The sequence below is a fragment of the Microcaecilia unicolor genome, chromosome 1, assembly GCF_901765095.1.
Source record: "Microcaecilia unicolor chromosome 1, aMicUni1.1, whole genome shotgun sequence".
NCBI lineage: Eukaryota > Metazoa > Chordata > Amphibia > Gymnophiona > Siphonopidae > Microcaecilia > Microcaecilia unicolor.
The window spans coordinates 428,528,265-428,543,642 of record NC_044031.1 but is presented as its reverse complement, the minus strand read 5'-3'; the positions used below and the strand labels follow the sequence as shown (position 1 = coordinate 428,543,642).

Sequence of the window (15,378 nt, the reverse complement as noted above, 5' to 3'; positions counted from 1 at the left end):
CTTATGGACGGCCTTGCCCGCCCCCCACCCGAGATCGCCGCTGCTCCCCACTGCAGTAAAATCGTGACTTTTTTAGGCAGCCCCGGCCCCTATCCCTCCCTCCCTTCCTCTCTTTCTGCTTTTTTAGAAAAAACAGCTCCAGCCATCCTCTGCCCCCCTCTGTCTGAAACCAGGCCGTGCAGCGCCTCTCACCACTGTGTGAAGGCGCTGCAACGGCAAGAACAGCTGATTGCCTCCTCCGAGTCTCAGATGTCCCGCCGTTCCTCCTGGGCCCGCCCTCGTCTGATGTAGGTTACTTACGAGGGCGGGCCCAGGAGGAGGGAGGGATGTCGGAGACTCGGAGGAGGCGATCAGCTGTTCTTGCCCGTGCAGCGCCTTCACACAGAGGTGAGAGGCGCTGCACGGGCCCGGTTTCAGACGGAGGGGGGCACGGGGGCGGAGGATGGCGGGAGCTGTTTTTTCTAAAAAAGCAGAAAGAGAGGAAGGGAGGGAGACGGGGGGCCGGGACTGCTTAAAAAATCACAATTTTAATGCGGGGGGAGCGGGGAGCAGCAGCGACCTCGGGCGGGGGGGGGGGGGGGGGACAAGGCTGTCCATAAAGGATGTTCCTGACGAGCGTTTTTGCCCCCTCCCAATTTTTTTTTTTACATTGTTTTTGAAGCCGGGCAGTCCCAACGGGAGGTACAGACCTCTTGTTAGCTTTCCCGGAGTTTTCCTGCGTTAGGGCAAGCGGAAAACTTTAGTGCATCTCATTTCAATAACACTGGACAAAATAGCATCACTTAAAACAAGAAACAAAAAACACCCAAGACCCTGGTTCAACGATGAGCTACTGCACATGAAAAAAACTATGTAGGAGACTAGAAGGAAAATAGGCCAAAATGAAACAGAAATAAACAGACATATGGAGAAAACTGATAAGAATGTACAAACACAATATAAGGAAAGCCGAAGCGGAACACTACAACACGTAGACAAACCCAGAACAGCGCAATACAACAAAAAATATTCAAACTCATGAACAATCTACTGAAAACACAGTACTTACTGGTCTCAACTGAAACACTACCTACTGTACTTAGAACAAAAAAATAGCAAAAAGAAGATCCAACCTTGCGATACTGCAAACACCCATCACTGACTTCCTACAAGACTGCGAAATCAACAACACCCATACCATGGCAGACAGAATTTGGTCCACATTCGAACCACGCAAAATGAACACAGTAAGGGCCCTATTTACTAAACCATATTATAGGTGAGTTAGTGTTTGTAACACACGTTAACCGTGTATGTGTCTACAATATCCCTATAGGCACCCTACATGGTTAGCGCACGCACTAATTGAAGGCGTGTTAAAAATGCTAACTTGCCTTAGTAAACAGGGCCCTAAAAGCACTACTGACTAAATATGCACATGCTAAATGTCTGATAGACAAATGCCCCAACCACACGATGAAAAATTCACCAGATTGGTTCATCGAATACATCACCAAACATATCACATACATGCTAGCAGGACAATTCCCAAAAGATAAAGGAGAAATCATTCTCGCTCCAATCCCCAAGAACAGAACCAACAAGATCAGTGATCTCGTAAATTACAGACCAGTAGCCTCAATACCATTATTGACCAAAATGATGAAGGGATTGCTAACAATGGCTAATGGAATGCCTAACAAAATTCTCAATCCTACATAAATCCCAATCAGGTTTCAGACCACAACACAGCACTGAAACAGTCCTAACCACTCTGATAATGAAGTTCAGAAGCTAATAAGCCAAGGTCAGAATATTTTATTAATGCAATTCGGCATGTCAAGTGCGTTTGATCTAGTAGACCAGACCACACAACACTGATGACCCTGCTCGATTACATGGGAGTCAGCAGCACAGTGGCTGCATTGGTTCAATGGCTTCCTAAAGACTAGATCGTACATTGTAAAGATGTCCAACCAGCTATCAACCGATTTCTGAATGTGGGGTACCACAGGGCTCACCAATATCACCAATATTGTTCAATGTATTGATGACTCCACTCAGAAAAAAACTAGTTGCGTGTTTTAATCCATTCATTTACACAGATGATGACACCATTTACATACCCTTCAACAACATCACAGAAATAATGGACAAAGTCAAAACAGGTCTGGACCTTATGGAAAACTGGGCAGAAATTTTCAAACTCAAATTAAATAGAGACAAAGCCAAATTCCTGGTACTGTCAAGCCCGCATAACCCCAACACAATAAACCACCAAACATACCAAATTGAAACACAGTTAAAAATATTGGGAATCATTCTTGACAGACATTTTACACTAGACAGTCAAATATTAGCAGTAAGAACAAAATGCTTCAGAACACTATGGAAACTGAGAAGGATCAGAGACTAGACAATCATTCCGGATATTAGTACAATCGATGATACTTTCACAACTAGATTACTGCAATGTGCAATATACATTGGTTGCAAGGAAAGTGCACTGAAATCGCTGCAAACCATCCAAAACATGGTGGCAAGGCTAATTTTCAAGAAGTCAAAATATGAAAGAGCTACCCCACTACTCAAAACTCTACACTGGCTGGCAATCAAGGCAAGACTGATCTTCAAACCGAGCATCATCATCTAGAAAATATTATTTGGTTTGTCTCTAGAATACATGATAGAATTGGTAGAAGTATCCCCAAGAAATGCAAGCCCAGAAACCAGAACCTACCTACTTCTTCCCATACCCAACTGTAGAAACATAACATACAAATTTTTCTACATGGCTGGATTTAACTACCTGGGCTCCAAATTGTGGAGCTCGATACCAAAGATCACAAACTATCTTCAATGCAGAAAAGAACTGAAAACATACCTCTTTAAAAAAAAAATTCTACAACAAATAACTTAGCTATCAATTTCCATTCCGATTACTAATCATAAACTATCCTATAAACCCTGACCAAAAGGTAAACTGTAACTGTAAGCACCACTATAAGTCTCAATCGAACTGTAAAATGTAAACCAATACTGCTACTGTAAACCAGAATGACTTTGAATTGGAACTTGTTTTTGGATAACAGTGAGCACGTCCTTAAGAAACTACAGACTGCACAGAACACAGCGGCGCGACTGCTATTTGGCAAATCGCGGTTTGAGGCAGCGAAGCCCCTCCATGAAAAGCTCCACTGGCTTCCGATCAAAGTCAGGATTGAATTCAAAGTTTGTGTTCTCGCTCACAAGATTGTCTACGGGGAGGCCCCAACCTATATGTTTAGCCTCATCGACCTCCCGCCCAGGAATTCCGTATAGTCCTCCCGTACCTACTTGACTCTCCACTTTCCTAACTGCAGGAACTTGAGTTATAAGCTGCTCTTCGCCTCTTCGTTCAGCTACACTTGCCCCCATTTTTTGAACGCTCTGCCATCAACGTTAAGAGAGACAGCCGACCACAGCCTATTCAAGAAATCTCTGAAGACTTACCTGTGTAGTCGTTCCTACTCCACTCCTGCTTGATCCCCTGCATTGCCTCATTCTTCCCCCCTGTTGTCCCCCCCATCCTCTACTCTCTACTCCATCTTGCATATGACTTATTGTATTGTACTCTTCCTCTAACGTTGTAAGCCACATAGAGCCTGCCTTGGTGGGATTATGTGGGATATAAATGTTCACAATAAATAAATAAATAAAAGAATGCATAAATAAATAAAATGAAGAAAATCTGGATCCTCTGTGGATTTGGAGGTGTATAAACTGAAGCAGCTAGCATATCAAACTACTTATGAAAAGGCATGTGATATTTTTTAAGAGGTCTTTGTGAAAGTTATATTTATACCAATTCTGCTGATAGGGGATAACAAATCTATACCGGAGTTATACTGATACCTTAACACACTAAAAACTCCAGTAATGTACCAAAAACCTTACTTTTTATTGTTACAGCACTTTGTTTTTACAAATCAGTTGGCATAAGTCATCTGACTACACTCACATCCATCAATTCACAAATATGGACTTAAAAGCAGTAACTAATGTTTAGCAAGCGTAGCTGGGATCAAACAAGCTATTCACTGCAGCTATGCCACCACTCGCACAGCTAGTGATTTAGCACTTGTTTTGATGACAAGGAAGGGAAAATTAGATTCTTACCTTGGTAATTTTCTTTCCTTTAGTCACTGCAGATGAATCCATGATCCCTCCCTGTCTGACTTTGTTTTTTGTTCAGATCTTTCATGCAGATATAAATCTCATTAGGAGAAGTTGGAAAATAGTTATCAGAATTTCTACATGATGTTCTACTACAGGAGGTTGAGATCGTCCCTCCTTTGATGCTCCTGTTATGGGGCGATTGTTCGATGTGAGGAAAGTTTCTGTTATTATACCTTTATGGTTCACACTGCTTTGGTGATTTCAAATGCTGGAGGCAATTGGGGCTGGCCGTCCTGGAGGTGCTGTGGTCTTTTGGTGTTCTCTGTCTCCGCCTGCTGGTGGGCGGATGCAGCCCATCAGTTGGTGGATTCATGTGCTGTGACTAAAGGAAAGAAAATTACCTAATTTTCCCATTCTTTGGGGTTCTTGTGTTTTTCCTGGGAGGTTTACTTGCTGGGGGTGGGGGGTTTGGGGGGGGTCTTCCAATTGACAAAAATGTTGATAGTTTCCAGAAATTTGATGAAGTCCTATCCTTTTTTCACTTCCATAGTACTACAATTAGGAAGATAAGAATAGCTGTACTGGGTCAGAACAGTGGTCTATCTAGCCCAGTATCCTGCTTCCAACAGTGCCCAATCCAGGTCACAAAGTACCTGGCAGAAAACCAATTAGTAGCAACATTCCATGCTACCAATCGCAGGGCAAGCAGTGGCTTCCCCATGTCCATCTCAATAAAAGTCTGTGGTCTTTTCCTCCAAGAACTTGTCCAAACCTTTTTTAAACCTAGATACGCTAACCGCTGTTACTACATCCTCTGGCAGCGAGTTCCAGAGCTTAACTATTCTTTCAGTGAAAATATTTTCCTCCTATTTATTTTTAAATTATTTCCATGTAGTTTCATTGAGTGTCTCCTGGTCTTTTTACTTTTTGCAAGAGTGAAAAATCGATTCACTTTTACGCCACTCAGGATTTTATAGACCTCAATCATATCCCCCCTCAGCTGTCTCTTTAGCCTTTCCTCATATGGAAGGAGTTCCATCCCCTTTATCATTTTGGTCGTTCTTCTTTGAACCTTCTCCAATTCTTAATCAGCAAGTTCACCGTTGAGTTTCTATCTAAGATTTTGGGGGTGGAGGTAGATAATTCTCTGTCATTTATATCTCATGTGAAATCTCTAGTACAAAAGTCTTTTTATACTTTGAAAAAACTGAGAGCAATCCGTAAATACTTTGAACCAGCAAAATTTAGATTATTAGTCCAAACATTAATTCTATCTAGGATAGATTATTGTAATTTTATCTATGTTGGATGCTCCAAGGCTTTAAGTAGACAGGTACAGGTCATACAGAATACAGCAGCACAGCTGGTATATACAGCCTACAAATTTGATTCTATTACCCTGTTTTTTTGTGGAGGTATATTGGTTCCTAATAGAAACCAGGATGCAATTAAAGTTATGTACTATTATTTTTAAAATTATAAGTGGTGATGCTCCTGATTATGTATGTGAATGGATTGCATTTCTTTTAAAAAGTCTTTTTCATAGCACCCGCAACCAGATGTCAGTGTTTTAGTGTAGAATTCGCTGCCATCTCAGATTTGATTACTCCATGATTATTTAGTGTTGGGGAAAACTTTGAAAGCATTTTTATTTTACAAATATAAACTAATAGGAAATTAGATTGTGTTTGGCAGGTGCCTTGTAATTCTTGGCATGTTTGTTTATCTTGTCGTCTTGAATTTATGCAATCCACATAGAACTGTTAAGGTATCTGCGGAATAGAAGTTTGGTGTAACATAACAAAGTTTGCACATAATAAAGTTTGCATGTGATTTTAGATTCTAGACTTTGAGTGTTGCCTTCTATAGGATTTACCTGCTCTATAGAGTTAAACCAGTGATGACTGTTGAGGATTTTAGAACTCTTTAGCAGTGCTCGATTTTTGTACAGCTTGATTATTGTAATGATTTGGATTTGCCACTGTAGAGCCTTAGGCTCCTGCCATTAATCCAAAATGTGGCCACTCGTGTTCTTTGAGGAGTTTCCTTTCTTCTCGTATTTCCCCAATTTTGGAAGTCTTTACATTGGTTACTGGTCAGCTTTTGGATCAGATTTAAAATATCGAACCTTCTTTAACCTCCACTTCCCCAATAGCAAAGGCGTGAAATACAAAACGTTACACGCGTCAACCTTTTCTCACAAGAGCACGCAGTTTTGGAATACACTGCCGCGCAACCTAAGAACAACCAACGAGCAAGCTTCCTTCCGCAGATTATTGAAGACCCATCTTTTCGAACAAGTCTACGGAAAAAAACAAAACACATAAAGTCCATACTTACTGTTCACTAATGCATCGTAATTCATCTCGGAACTCCCACTCCCGTATTATCACATCACTCGTACCTTTACTCACAGAAAGTTATATACCATATGACTTCATGTCTTTTAATCGCCCCTAAGCTACCATTGTTTCCTTCCAAAGTTGCAATGCCTATGTTCCATTATTACATCCCTTAACGACACCTCAATTGTTTCGCTTAACCCTGCATAATATAATCCCTAACTATCTGTAACAAATTGTATTTCCAACATTCAACTCATATTGTAAGCCACACTGAACCCGCAAAAAGGTGGGAAAATGTGGGATACAAATGCAATAAATAAATAAAAAATAAAATCCACAAAGTGTTGTGTTGTGGATTACCATATTTGTCAATCATTTTAAAAAGAGAAAGGGGTCATGAATTTCATCTTCCTTTCTGTTGTACAAACAAAGCACTGTTTAGTACGGTGGTGTCCCTCAAGGCTGCCTGCTCTTTTCAGTTTTATTTAATGTACTCATCTCTACTGTGAGGAAATTTTTGCAGCCATTGGGAATACATTTTTTTCTCATATACAGGTATTAATCTATTAGTTCTAGTTCAAGTACTACATTAAGGGCCCTGTTTACTAAGGCCGCAATACATTTTTAACGTGCCTACAATTAGCGCGCGCGCTAACTGGGTAGGCGTCTATAGCAATATTGTAGGCACGTACACGGTTAACACATGTTAAAGATGCTAACGCGTCTATAACGTTGCTTAGTAAACAGGGCCCTAAATGTCGTTTATCAGTCTCATGCCCGGATATATTGCTGGACTGGGTTCTTTGTTACCTCCTTCTGTCTAGGATGATGGTCTGCTTCTTCATGGGACTACATTCAAATTGAATTTGGCATTAAGGGTACTAGGAGTCTACTTGGACTCCCAATTAAAATGGGAACATCAGATTAATGTTCTTAGAAAGATTTTTTTTTTTACAAGTTGCAACAACTTTATCATGTTGATAATTTCTACCGGAATATTTTAGATTATTAGTTCAATTGTTAATTTTTCCACTTCTTGACTTTTATAATTTTCTATACATGGGCAGTTAGTTCCATGTTCAGAAGCAGTTACAGATTCTTCAGAATACCGCCATAAGACTTGCACTGAAAGCTAAAGAGTTCAATAGTGTATCACCATTAATAAAAGATCTGCATTGGCCCCTGACTCAGGCTTGGAATTTGGTTTAAATTTTATACAGTGATATACAGAATCCATTATAGTAATGCACCATTATACTGATCCATTATTTGTTTTGTCTATCTAGTAGGGAAACTCATTCAAAAGTGTCAATCACCCTCTTATCCCTCAGTTACAGGCATAAAATCTAATGGACCGATGACCAGAAGCAAACACAGGCGCTAGAGGGCAATAGCACCATACTTGCGCCTATGTTTGCTCCCGCTAGATGATCAGATCCAGTGAGCGTGTGTAATAAAGCGTTTAGTTTGTATAACTGAGGATAAGTTTGTTTAAGAAAGACATATAAGAGGAGAACCCACAGAAATGCTTTAATGCAAACTTTTTTTTTAAACTGTTGCCTACCTTTATACTATGTTTAGATTGTCTCTTAAAATATAATTGGCTCCATTCCAGGTATTGCTGCTATTGCCCTCCAGGGTGTTCTTGGTAATTGACTCATTTTGATAGAGTCATAAAGCTTAACAAGTTTGGTTGTTTACCTTACTCTGTTTGCTGTACCAGTGAGGCCTGAATTGTCATCTTGTGAAATGGAGTTTGTTTGTCAATACATTTAGAAAAATCTTGTGCAACAGGGGTATCCAGCCAGGGCCGGTTTTAGACATGATGGGGCCCAGGGTGGGAATTAAGGAGGGAGCCCCTGATTCCCCCCCCCCCCCCCGATCTCTCCACGTGCATTGCAGCTATGTGGTCCGAGCATCTCTTCCCCTTCTCCCTCCACCACAATCCATCTCTCTCCTTTCCCCTCACCTTGCAGTTTTCTTTAAATTGTTTATTTCCCTTTTCAGAGGGGCCCCAGTGTGGCAGCCATTCTCACAAGCTGCTGTCCCAAAGCTTTTGCTCTCTGCTGCAATCTGGGGTAGCTACAGACAGCTTGTGAGAATAGCTGCCACACTGGGGTCCCTCTGAATAAGGAAATAAATTTTTAAAGAACATTGGGAAGGGAGAAAGAGAAGAGTTCCCTGGGCCGCAGGACCCCCTGGAGCTGTGGGGCCCAGGGCAACTGCCCTGGTTGCTCCTCCCCAACTCCAGCCCTGAATCCATCTCCTGTCCTGTAAGGCCTTAGATCTGCCTGGGTTTCAGGTTACCTCTAATAAACATACATGGGTTAGAATTGTATGCATTTGTGCCTGCAAATCTATCCTATATGTTAAGGATATCCTCAAAACCCCACTGGTTTGTGACCCTTGAGTCCTGGAGTTAAACCCCTTAGGTACAGACTATCATAGTCTTTAACTTTGCAGACTATGCATTGTTTTAACTTTTCTTCAACAATCAACATCACCAGAACAGTCTGTACATCCTGTTCTTTCCTTTCAAGTTAGTGAAATTTATGTTGACCGAGATTTCCTCTGTACTGAATTGTCACTGGGAACTGATATTTCTATAAACATTCTTCTCTTTTTCTCTTTCACTGCTTTGTGGTTTTCTGGCATCTAGCTGTGTATCTGTTGGGATAAGAATGCCCCATGTTGAACATAACTTCTTCAGGGTTTAATTGTTATTCAGATATTTTAGTGTTAAATTCCCAATGGGTAGCCCTACTAGCTTACTGAGAATCTGGGCAACTGTGTAGGGTTACCATACATCTGGATTTCCTCGAACATGTCCTCCTTTTCATGGTACTGTTGGGGATCCGGACGGTATCTTTCCAGCGAGCCCGTCTTTCTGGGATTCTGGGCTGGCGGGTTGGTTGGCAGACAACGGGCTTGCCTTCTCCCCCTCAGCCTATCGTAGCACACCCTGGTGGTCTAGTGGCCTCTATGGGGCAGGAAAGAACTCCACTCTTTCCTGCCCGCTGACCTCCCTGCTACCACCGCTTCTTGAAAATGGCTGCCGAGACTTCAAGCAGAGACCTCGTGAGACTTTGTGGGTGACTTGCAAGACCACCGCTTGAAGTCTCAGCAGCCATTTTCAAGAAGCAGCGGTGGCGGAGGGGTCAGCATCAGCAGGCAGAAAAAAGTGGGGTTCTTTTCTGCCTCGAAGATGCCACTAGACCACCAGGGCTGCAAGGTAGGCCCGAGAGAGGACAGGAGAAGAGGGAAAGAAGGGGGGAAAGCTGCTCATGAATGGGAGGAAGAGAAGGAGGCAGCTGCTTGTGCTTCTAGTTTTGTATTTAGACTATGTAAGGAAATATATTTGTTACTTTTACCAGTATTTTCACTGCTTATAGAATTTGGCTTCCTTGGGGGATAAAGGTGGCTGAGACAGGACAGCATTTTAGTTTTTGTGTCCTCTTCTTTTGTCTCCACAAATATAGTAACCCTAGGACTGCGTCCAGTTCTTTACTACAAATCTGAACTTCTCTCTTGTTCCCCCCCCCCCCCCCCCCCCCCCCCCCCCCCCCCGCATCCTGTCCTGATGTTACCAATGTCTTTTGGTTGGGCTTCAGTTCTTTCTTTTGTCATTTCTAAGTTTTCTGCATTAGGTTGATGAAGTATATCTTTGTAGCCCAGTCATTTCTGTTCTTCATTTGTAGTAAAAAAAAATCTTTTTTTTTTTTTTGCAAATTAATATTACTTCTTTTAACACATGTTAATGAGTTAATAATCGTTCCTTAGTTTTCAAAAAGGCTTCTACAAATTTGATAGTGAAATTTTGTTAGCTGTTTTCTGTTGATGACTATAGATATGTCTGCAAGCCTCCTATCCTTCTCAAATTCATGTTTTTTGGGTGGGGAAAAACCCCATAAGAAAAGCAGGCACACATTTTTGTATATATTGTTTCTAGCAGCAATAATCTAAGAAAACCTACTTATGTGTTGTTTGCTTTAGTCAAGCAAATTATGTAGGTCAAAACGTATTTCCTAAACTGTGTTAGTTGTTCAACACGGCTTTTAACGTCACTAACTGCACAATTTGTACTGCAAAAACCTTTCAAGTACATCTGACTTTTTTCAGTTTCTTGTAGTTTATATGAAAGCAAATGTATGACAGATAAAATACAAAATGTAAGCTAACTTGGTCACAATTATTCTTTTTTTTTTTTTAGAAGCTTGGGAATGATGTGGGCTCCAGGGATGCGTTTGATCAGTCAGCAGCCTTAGAACGCTCCAATGGAAGTGGTGCAGGTACAGCAGATGCTTTACAACAAAGAAACAAAATTTTTAGGTTATTTTGCCCTAATAGGACCGCTTTATTAGAAACACCTTTTTGTACTTGTAGTTAATTTGTGCGTTATGTATGTGTTTTTTTAATTGAGTGTTTTATTGTACCCTGCCTTGGGTAAAAGAGGACTAAGTAAAAAAAACTTATAAACTTCCATATTTTTTTGTTACTCTGAAAACCAAATCTGTTTGGCGATGCTAATATCCAAACCAATGGTTTAGAATCACTGGATGAGCAGTAATAGATTAGGTCATGTACGAGTGTAGCTCCATTTTATTCTGCCTTAAACGGCATTTTAAAGCTTTCTTAAATGCTAAGGTGATTCTACTCTCTCGGTGCAACAATCAAAAGTTCTGTGTCAAGTTTCTTCAGTGGAAAAAGATTGCAGAACAGAATTAGACAGACATTCTCAGAATGCAGAGATCATAATAAATGATATAAACCTGTACCAACAAGTTCTGAGGAAAAATTATACAGTGCTTGATGAACTAACAGCAGTTTTTATTTTGTTTAAATTTTTTTATTAGAATCACAGTATTACAATGAAAAGGAACAGCATCATATCAATGGTTGTCTCAACCTTATCATCAATACCTCAATAGGATGTGACAATTTTTTTACACAAGACACCCCACTTCCCCATTACCAACCCCCAAACTCTGTGTCACACTGTCCAAGATCAGGCCCTCACAGGTTGTTTCTTCATGGTGATCCACACCCTTTACCAGTTCAGAACAAATAACCCCTTCCCAATTCCCGTACCCCCACTCCCTTTGGAACTATGCTCCAAGTCACAAATTTACGTTTAAACAATTTTTATTGGCAATAAAACATGAAAATTACAAAGGAACATGAGTAACAAGATTTTCTTTATCTTTTACAACATATAACCTCCCCACTCCCCTCCCATCCAGTCTCCTCCTCCTCCCCCCCCCCCCCCCCCCCACCACCACCAGAGTGCTGCAGCCAAAACAGAACAGAGCACAAAATATAAATAGGGTATGACCAAAGCTGTACAGAGAACCTGTGGTCTTGTGCCCTCCGTACCCATAGTAGGGAAAAGCTACCCAACCCTCATCAGAGTCTAAAATTTTACCCTTAACTATCTCCTCCACCTTGAGAGTCGCAAGTCACAATATTGAATCATAGTGTTCAGTATCAAACTGTGTCCATGAGGATGTAAACTCTGCAAATAGAGCTCCCAAACTTGCAAAAATGTTTTCTTTCTCTTTGGGAATCCTCTAGTATCCTGGGCTTCCCACATGGCCAGGAGATGGATTTGATTCCTCCAGTGCCAATGATTGGGAGACTCCTGTTCCTGTCCAATGTTGCATAATGCACTTCCATGCAACTAGGCACATTTTCCGAAGCAGCAGACCAGCACCCCCGGGATGGCCCTGAAATTCTCCTGGTTTATCTAGTAATAGTTGTTCCACTAAGCCATGCCCACTCAAACCCACTGATAAGTATCTTACCATCTCATCCCAAAACTACTACTACTACTACTATTTAGCATTTCTATAGCGCTACAAGGCGTACGCAGCGCTGCACAAACATAGAAGAAAGACAGTCCCTGCTCAAAGAGCTTACAATCTAATAGACAAAAAATAAATAAAGTAAGCAAATCAAATCAATTAACTCCCTTAGTCAATCAAAAACTCCCTTAGTCACTGGGCACTGCCAAAAAGCATGAATAAATGTGTTATCTGTACAACTACATTTAAGGTAGAGAAGTGTTGATATGCCACCCACCCAATAAAATTGCATTTGGGCACAATAGGCTCTATGAAGAATCCAATAGCAGCTCTCTGGCAACCAAGCACAAGCAGTTAAAGTAGGTATGCCCCTAATATTGGTTATCAAGTTCCAGTCAGAGAGCTCCATCCCCAAGTCTCTTGCCCATCACATCCATATATCCTATAGGTTTTTTAGGTTTCTCCAGTTTGTTTAAAGCCTTATGTGCCCCTGAAATACTAATCTGTCACTCAGAAATGGTATTAAAAAAGACTTACTTTTGCATCTATTTGTAATTTAAGATGGGGTTCATCTAAAGAGGATATACAATGTTTAATCTGGCAGCAAGCAAACCTATTGCCTCAACTTACCCCTATTTTTTACTGGAGTTCATCATATGAGAGAATATGGCTCTCCCCATTCAGGAGATATTCAAGCAAGGTCAACCCCTGACGCTCCCAGGCCACAAAAACAGTATTATCCAGGCCTGGTTCAAAAGCCACATTTCCCCTCAGTGTAATCTGATCTGTAACCAAAGGGTTTCCCCCCAGACCCTCGATAAGAGCCTTCCAACCTCATGCAAAGGTTGAAGTAACAAGCACCTTCTCAGTGGTCATGGGATTTGGGAGGAATTGTGCAGTAATGAAAGAATATTGTGTGGTGTGTAATAAGCCTGTTCCATCTCTATGATGGTAAAATACTAAAAAAAAAAAACTTCAGATTAAGGTGTTAATTGAAGTCATGGAAGAAAATATATTTTATTCAAAAATAAATATTAAATATAAGTGTGCTCAAAACTTTAGTGCCATCCAATCAAGGGAACACCCTCCAATCCCATCATTATACACAAGGTGTAATGAAAGTCCGTAAGCAGTCTGATTCAGACCGCCACCCTCCAATGAGGGTAGGGCATCAGCATGCAAAATCTTGAAATTGAGATATCAATGAAGAAACCACTATAGATTAATGCACCTTGTATGCAGTGATGGGATTAGATGGTGTTCCCTTGATTTGGTGGTACTAAAATTCTGAGCACACTTATAATATTTAATATTTATTTTTTAAATAAAATATATTTTCTTCTGTGACTATAATTAACACCTTAATCTGCAGTTTTTTTAGTGTTATAGGTAACATGGTTGGGTGTGTTGAAATGTTTAAGCCTTATTTTTTCTTCTTATGATGGTAAAATGAGATTTTGTGGTTATCCGGTCTCAAATAAGATTATACGTATATAAATTAAGCAACCCCACCCCTCCCTGACCCTAATTCCCTACTAGCGCTGTAAATTTCAATTTCAGCTTTTTATTAGCCCAACAAAATTTAAAGAACTATTTATTTAACTTAGATCCCTGTGCAATAGATGGAGCGAGAGAGTTTGGAGGAGGTAGAGCCACAGAGGCAAGCTAATTCTCCCTAGCAAGGATAAAGGCAGGTTCCCCTTCCAAGCACCTCTGAGTATCTTCCAACATTTTAGGTACATTGAGGACATATAGAGAGGACACATCCATTGCCAATTGTATACCTAAATATTTAAAGGAAGTGTCAGCCCACCTAATACATGAGCGAAGGACAGAATAGCTTCTGATTTGGCCAGGTTTAGGCGGAGACCCGCAGAATCTCAGTACTCAATTATTTCCGACAAGGCTGCTAACGAGCAATCTGGGTTAAAAAGGTGAACAAATTTCCGTCCACAAATGCTACCACCTTAAAGCTGTGAGGACCTATCTGCACACCCTGGACATCTGGGGACTCATGTAGATACATAATAATGGGTCTAGGGTCAAAATGAAAAGCAGAAGTGAAAGGGGATAATCCTGCCTTGTACTCCATTCATTGGGAAAAGGTCTTGATTCAAGTCCATTAACTAAGGTTTTCACACAGGTTGAAGAATATAAGGCCTTAACCGCAGACACAAACCGCCCTGACAACCAGTAGCTATCTAAGATGGCATAGATAAAGTCCCAGTGTACCCGATCGAATGCCTTCTCTGCATCAAAACTGATTAATAGGGAAGGCAGGTGTTCTCTCCCATGTTGTTCCAAAGATGCCAAGATTTTCCTAAGATTTTTTGTTATTGACCGCCCCTTCACAAAGCTCACCTGAGAATCATGTATCAAGGTGGATAAGATCCTGGCCAACGGGTTTGCCAAAATCTTAGCCAGAATTTTGTCCTCAGCATTGAGGAGTGAAATCAGTCTGTAAGAGTCAGGAAGGCACAAGTCCATCCCAGGTTTCAGGAACACCACTACCTGTGCCGTATTTAAATCAGGCGGTATGGCCTCATTCTCCACCATAAAGTTGAATACTTTGGCTAGCGGTTCCACCACCGCTTCCCCCAATAACTTATAGAATTCCATCCTCATACCATCTTTCCCTAGGGCTTTCAATAAGGGACTTTGCTTGATTACCCCAGATACCTCATCGGGTTGTATAGGTGAATTCAAAAGTTCCCCTGCTGCGCAATCAAGTCGGGGCAAAGGAAGGCCCACCAAGTACATACATCTAGGGAGCCCTATGACCTCCGAGGCAGCATATAGCTTCCTGTAATATTCCTGGAAAAGTTTGCAGATCACCTCATCAGAAGTAACCTTCCTCCCAGAGTCAGTGTGTAGCACCAAGACTCGCTTAGAGCCTACCATGTTAGCAATCAACTTAGCTAAAAATCTGGCCCCTTTTTTCCCATGTCTTTAGGGTTGGTATTTATAATAGACTAGAGACTGGCTGCCTGCTGATGGAGCTGCTCATTAAGGGCGATTTGGGTTTTGAGAACTATTTGTTTATGGTTCTCTGCGTAGGGTTTACAATAACGTTGACGTTCGACGTGCAATTGCTG

At 41.1% G+C, this 15,378-nt stretch overlaps 1 protein-coding gene across 4 annotated transcripts in view; it reads left to right on the top strand.

Moving 5' to 3' along the window:
• CARMIL1 (capping protein regulator and myosin 1 linker 1) overlaps positions 1 to 15,378 on the top strand; it is a 596,509-nt gene that overhangs the window by 531,605 nt on the left and 49,526 nt on the right. For 3 of the 4 annotated variants that reach the window (XM_030212120.1, XM_030212103.1, XM_030212125.1), the window contains one exon: positions 10,693 to 10,771. In XM_030212120.1, coding sequence (XP_030067980.1) covers positions 10,693 to 10,771 — 79 coding nt within the window. The remainder of the gene's footprint in view (positions 1 to 10,692; positions 10,772 to 15,378) is intronic. The other variant, XM_030212112.1, reaches the window with a different exon arrangement.